Below are 6,756 nucleotides of genomic sequence, written 5' to 3'. Positions count from 1 at the left end.
AGACGGGGTTTCACCATGTTGACCAGGATGGTCTCGATCTCTTGACCTCGTGATCCACCCGCCTCGGCCTCCCAAAGTGCTGGGATTACAGGCTTGAGCCACCGCGCCCGGCCAAGAACTCTTTCATATGTGATTCCTGAAACTATAAACCGAAACATTTTCACATGTGAGTCCTAAAACTGTAAACCGGAACCCTTTCATATGTGATTCCTGAAGCTGTAAACTGAAACCCTTTTCATATGTGACTTCTAAGACTGTAAACCCAAGATTCTTCCAAGTGTAATATCTAAAGTATAAGCCTATATAAAGGTGGAACCTTCCTTTGTTAGATGAGCTGGGCTTTGGACACATTATCGCTCAGGCTCCCGGGCCAAATAAACTTTTTCCTTCTTAATTCGGTGTTTGAGAGATGTTTCCTGCGGCCGCTCCTGCTACATCACCACATTGGTCAGGGTGGTCTCGAATCCGCCTGCCTTGGCCTCCCAAAGTGTTGGGATTACAGGCATGAGCCACTGTGCCTGGGCTAAAGTTTTCATTTTTAAAAGATGAAATGAGTTTGGAGATGGATGGTGGTGACAGATACACAACATTATGAATGTATCTAATACCACTGAACTATATACCTCAAAATGGTGAAAATGTTAAGTTTGCTATGCGTATTTTACCATAATTTTTTAAAATAATAAAAAACAGAGTAGTCTAGTTTGTCTATATTCATACTAAAAATATGTCCTGAACAAACACATGTATTTGTTCAAAGAAAATAGTTATTAAGCACCAACTATATCCCAAGCAGTACTATGCACACAGTCAGAAAAATAAGAATCTCATGAAACTCAAAATGAGACCAATTATCCTCATTAACTAATAACTAATAACCTACTATAGGTTTCCTACTATGAAGGAAAAACTACTGCAAAAGAAAAAAAAAGGATTAAGGATGTAGGCAATTTTTAAGTCCTCTGTTCCACCCACATTATAATTTTAATTAATCAAACTGTATTTTAAATGTGCCAGAGGAATTAAAAGCCCAACCACCCTCTAAAGTTCTCTGTTGTCTAACCTTATTTAAGAATAAAGATTATCTATACCCATCTGTACCCAGAGGAATTCTTTTTTTGGGGGGTGGAAGAACGAAGTCTCACTGTGTCACCCAGGTGGGAGGGAGTGCAGTGGCATGATCTCGGCTCACTGCAACCTCTGCCTCCCAGGTTCACCAAGTAGCTGGGATTACAGGTGCCTGCAACCAAACCCAGCTAATTTTTGTATTTTTAGTAGAAACAGAGTTTCACCGTTTTGGCCAGGCTGGTCTCAAACTCCTGACCTCAGGTGATCCACCTACGTCAACCTCCCAAAGTGATGGGATTATAGGCGTGAGCCACTGTGCCCAGCCAATGGATTCTTTAGTAAGGCAAAATGATGGCTGGGAAGAATTAAAGCTCCAATGATTTTATTTTTTTTTTTAATTTTGGGTTTTTTTTAATAGATAGGATCTTGCTATGTCGCCCAGGCTAGACTAGAACTCCTGAGCTCAAGCAATCTTCCTGCCTCAGCCTGCTGAGTAGCTAGGCCTAAAGGCATACGCTACTGTGCCTGGTTCATCAATAATTTTTAAAGAATAACTGCTGGGCGCGGTGGCTCACCCCTGTAATCCTAGCACTTTGGGAGGCTGAGGCGGGTGGATCACCTGAGGTCACGAGTTCAAGACCAGCCTGACCAATATGGTGAAACCCCGTCTTTAAAAAAAAAAAGAATAATTTAGACAACTGAAACTTAACACCAATTTAAAATATTTTATTTAAATTAAGCATTAAACAGCTGTAAGCTACCTAAGATCTGCCCCCTTAATCTTTTCTTTGGCATCTCTCTTCCCTCTAACCACATCATAGATTAAATATACAAGTTCTTGCTACGATATTCAATATCACCTCTCAAGAAATGGCTGTAGATAAGCTACAAAAAACTGAAATTTAGACATTCTTACAATTATTACTCATTGTTACAAAGTACTCACCAATCTGCTATTTACTAAGTTCTTAAGTCAAAGACTATTAACGTCCCCATAAAGTTACAAACTTCAACAATGCTCTACAGCTTCCTGTAGGACAGGACTCTCTGAGTCGGTGGCCTGTCCTGAGCTGGCATTACCACCTGAGCTCTGCCTCCTGTCAGATCAAAAGCAGCATTAGAGTCTCATAGGAGCGGGAACCCTATTCTTAACTCTGTGTGTGAGGGATCTAGACTGCACTCATTATGAGAATCTAACTAATGCCTGATGACCTGAAGTGGAACAGTTTCATCCTGAAACCATTCCCTCACCAACCAAATTCCATGGAAAAACTGTCTTCCATGAAACTGGTCCCTGGTACTAAAAAGGTTGGGTATTGCTACAACAGAGTATCTTAAAGATGTTCCTAAACATATACAGTTCATCTGTATAGCTGCACCCCCAAGTCTAGTTCAATAGCAGTGCATTGCTACCCAGGAATATTTAAAGAGGTGTTTTGTTACAGTCTGAACCACAGCAGGAAAAAAATAAAAGAGAAACAATAAAAAAAAAAAAAAAAGAAAAGAAAACAGTATTTTAAATCACTATCAAGAGCTACTCACAAACATGAATCTAGACATACACAGTGATACATGCCTAAGAACTTAACTCTCTCTTACAAAACAAAAACCCAGTTCAGCAATACTTACAGTCAACATTGGAGTTGTCAACAGGCCCCACGCAAAGAATTCAAGGAAGATGACAATAGCAGCATGGTACACACTCGGTCGGCCAAAGCCTTGTAGCTAAAAAAGAAAGTTATTATGAAAATCAGCAAAGAAAGATAAGAAATTCATTATTTTAAAATGGTATTAAAAAAATATGTAAAATAAATTTAGAGTCTGTTATTTAAGATAAAACTTCATTCCGTGTTATCCCTGATGCCTTCACTTCCCCTAATAATGGAAGGTACTAAGATTATACACTTTTGATCTGTCCCATCAATGCAAATCACTGGAGCTTTGGTCGAAAACCATCGGGTCTTCAAGAGACTGAGGTTCCAGAATCTGACTGCTCTGTCCCTTACGAATTATGTGTTCCTTAGACACTTAACCTCTCTAGGACTGAAGTTTCCTTACCTATACAATAAGAGAGATGGGTTATGGGTGTCATATGCTCAAAAGCCTGAGGGGCAGCTCAGATAATTCTAAGTCAGTATGGAATATCTTGAGATATCCCAATTCCAGAGATGTTTAGAAGCAGAGGATGAAAAGTGTACAATAATGTCTCTGCACGGTCTTATTTACCATCTTTCTCATAGATTACTGCAATGACCTGTTAACCCTGCCTTGACTCATTTTTCCCTGCCCCCTCCAAATCTGTGGTGACACTAGACTCAGTGAACTTTCTAAAACTACACACCTTATCCTATCACTCCTGTGGAAAACTGCAAAAACAAAGAGCTACTAATTCCTCTCATCCCTGTACACACACATTTTCACAATATGACTTTGCTTCCAATTCCATTTCTCCACATTCCTACATCAAAGCTGGCTTAACAACTTCCTCTAACCAGGTGAGGTGAAAACATGGATTTTTGAACCTAGATTGCCAAATATCTTCAAGACCACCACAAGGAGAAATCTCTTCTAGCCACAGAAGTACGAGAGCATAAGAAACTCTCCCTATTAAGACCTCACAGACAAACCAGTTAACAGCCATGACCACCAACTACAATCAAGCCTGCAGGTGACAACAGAAGCATGAGACAAACCAAGAGAAATCAGTGAAGAATTCTCATCGAGTTCCACTTAAACCACTAGCCCAAAGTATTATAATAAATGGTTGTTGCTTTAAGCCACTAAGTGTTAGGGTTGCTTCTTATTTAGCTTTTTTTTTTTTTTTAAGAGACCAAGTCTCACTTTGTTGCCCAGGCTGGAGTACAGTGGCGTGATCTCAGCTCAATGCAAAGTGCTGAGATTACAGGCATGAGCCCCTACACGTGGCCCACACTCTTTTTAATAGCTAACTACTCAGTATCTCATTGTATGCATGTGCCATAATTTTAGTCATTCCAATAATGATAAGAGTACATGGGATTTTCACTTATTTAAAATTGCCGCAATTAACTTTTTAAATTTTGACATAATATTAAACCTACAGAGAAGCTGCAAAAAACAAGAATTCCTATATAATCCTTTATCCTGCTTCCCCCAAAGTTAACATCTTCTATAACCATGACATAATTATCTAAACCAGGAAATTAGCATTGCTATAAAACTTTACATACCTTATTTGAAATTTGCCATTTTCCCATTATTTTTTTTTCTGGTTCAGAATCTAATAAAAGATTTAACACTGTGTTTAGTTCTATCATTTCTTTAGGCTCTTCCAACCTAAGTCAGATCCCAAGACTTTTATTTTTTACTTTCATGATCCTGACACTTTTAAGGAAAATTAGTATACGCTTCACCAGTAATTTTATAGAGTGTCCCTCAATTTGAATTCATATAGTATTATCTCATGACTGGACTGAGGTTATACATTTTGTTATTTTTTTAAAATATGTCACATCTCATAAAATTACCACATTCAAGTGCGCAAGTCAGTGGTTTTTAGAATATTCACAAGGTTATACAACCATTACCACTATCTAACTCCAAAACATGTTTATCACCCCCCAAAAGAAACCATATATCCATTAGGAGACATTCCTCATTTTCTTCTCCCATATTCCCCTCTCACAATCACTAATCTACTTTCTGTTTCTATGGATTTGCCTATTCTGGGATCATACATAAATAGAATTCATAAATGGAATCACACAACATGTGGCCTTTTGTGTCTAGCTTCTTCCAATAAGCATTATTTTCAAGGTTCATCCATGTTGTACCATGTATCAGTATTTCATTCATTTTTATAGCTAAATAATATTCCACTGCACCAGCTACATTTTGTTTATCCATTCATCAGCTCAGACACTCAGATTGTTTCCGTCTTTGACCATTATGAATAATGCTGCCATAAACATTGACGTACAAGTTTTTATATTGGTTCCATCTTTGACCATTATGAATAATGCTGCCATAAACATTGATGTACAAGTTTTTATATAAACATGTTTCCAATTCCCTTAGCTATGCACATAAGGGTGAAAATGCTGGGACTATTAATATCCTTTTATTAGCATTCTAGGATAAATTTCTAGAAGTGAAGTTTCAGGGCCAAATAATATATACATTTTAATTCAGAATCCAATTATAAAAGTTTCACTAATTATGAGTCAAAAAAATACTTCATCTTATGTCACCTAATCAACTAATATCTCTAACATATAAACAGCGTCTAAAAATGTTAGGAAAACTAACAGCCCAATAAAAAGATGGGCAAGAAATAGGAACCAGTTCACTGAAGAAATCAAATGTCCCTTCAGTAGCCTCACTTGTAGTAAGAAAAATACAAAACTAAACTAAATTCAAATACAATTTCTCAGTATCAGACATTAAAAATTCAAACATTTGACAATAAGCTTCTGTCAATGCAACTGAAAAGAAACACTTCAACACCATATAAATAGGAACAAAAAATGGTATACCACTATGGAAGACAATGCAGCAACATCTATACAAATTACATACTTGTGAAGCAACAATCCTACTTTAGAGATTTGTCCCAAAGACAAAATGGCAAAACTATGAGGTGCCATATGCGCAAAGCTAAAGTAACAGCAAAAATTAACTCTGGGCTGGGGGCAGTGACTCGTGCCTGTAATCACAGCACTTTGGGAGGCTGAAGCAGGAGGAACACTTGAGGTCAGGAGTTCATGACAAGCCTAGCCGTCATGGTGAAACCCTGTCTCTACTAAAAATACAAAAATTAGCTGGGTGTGGTGGCAGGTACCTGTAATCCAGCTGCCAGGGAGGCTGAGTCTGGAGAATCCCTTGAACCCAGGAGGCAGAGACTGCAGTAAGCTGAGATTGCGCCACTGCACTCCAGCCTGAGCGACAAAGCAAGACTCTGTCTCAAAAAAAAAAAAAGAGAGAGATCCAAGATGGCTGATCACTAGCAGCTCGGGATTGCAGCTCCCAATGAAAGTGCAGAGAACGAGAGGATGCCACACTTTCAGATGACTTTTTGTTGCTCACGCACCAGGAGATTCCCAGTGGAGGAGCCCCACGGGTTGCCAGTGTGACTCTTGCGGCCGGCAAGGCGGTTTTGCCGCTGCCTTGGTGCAGCGGTTCTTGGTGCAGTCAGAAAAGCACCATCAATCTTAACGCCGCTATTTTGGCCGGCGCAGTGGGTTGCTCAGATTTTAGCGCTGGGAATCAACAAGTTGGACGTCCACTCAGAAACCCAATTATAAAGACGGTAATTATAAAAACCACAGACGGATAAATCTATAAAGAAGGGAAGAAAACAGCCTAAAAAGGCTGAGAATACCCAAAATCAGAACGCCTCTCCCTCTACAGGGGATCACAGTTCCTCATCAGCAACGGAACAAGGCCTGATGGAGAAAGACTGTGTTCCATTAGCAGAAGCAGGCTTCAAAAGGTGGATGGTAAGTAACTTCTGGGAATTAAAAGAACTCGTTCTAACCCAAAGCAAAGAACTAAGAACTTTGAAAAAATATTTGACGAAATGTTAACAAGAATACACAATTTAGAGAGGAATATAAATGAATTAATGGAGCTGAAAAACACAACACGAGAACTTCGCGAAGTATGCACAAGTTTTAACAGCCGAATCGATCAAGCAGAAGAAAAGATATC

At 38.9% G+C, this 6,756-nt stretch overlaps 1 protein-coding gene across 5 annotated transcripts in view; it reads right to left on the bottom strand.

The window, feature by feature from the left end:
- Positions 1 to 6,756, bottom strand: part of MFSD14B (major facilitator superfamily domain containing 14B) — a 98,538-nt gene that overhangs the window by 57,410 nt on the left and 34,372 nt on the right. For 4 of the 5 annotated variants that reach the window (XM_037734275.1, XM_017516633.1, XM_037734273.1 and 1 more), the window contains exon 2: positions 2,698 to 2,793. The exons of the other annotated variant lie outside the window; for it this stretch is intronic. In XM_037734275.1, the coding sequence (XP_037590203.1) occupies positions 2,698 to 2,793 (96 nt within the window). The remainder of the gene's footprint in view (positions 1 to 2,697; positions 2,794 to 6,756) is intronic. 5 annotated transcript variants of the gene reach the window in all.

The sequence above is a fragment of the Cebus imitator genome, unplaced genomic scaffold (assembly GCF_001604975.1).
Source record: "Cebus imitator isolate Cc_AM_T3 unplaced genomic scaffold, Cebus_imitator-1.0 Scaffold598, whole genome shotgun sequence".
Lineage (NCBI taxonomy): Eukaryota > Metazoa > Chordata > Mammalia > Primates > Cebidae > Cebus > Cebus imitator.
Note: the sequence above shows the minus strand (reverse complement) of the source record. Positions and strands in the feature narration are given on the sequence as shown.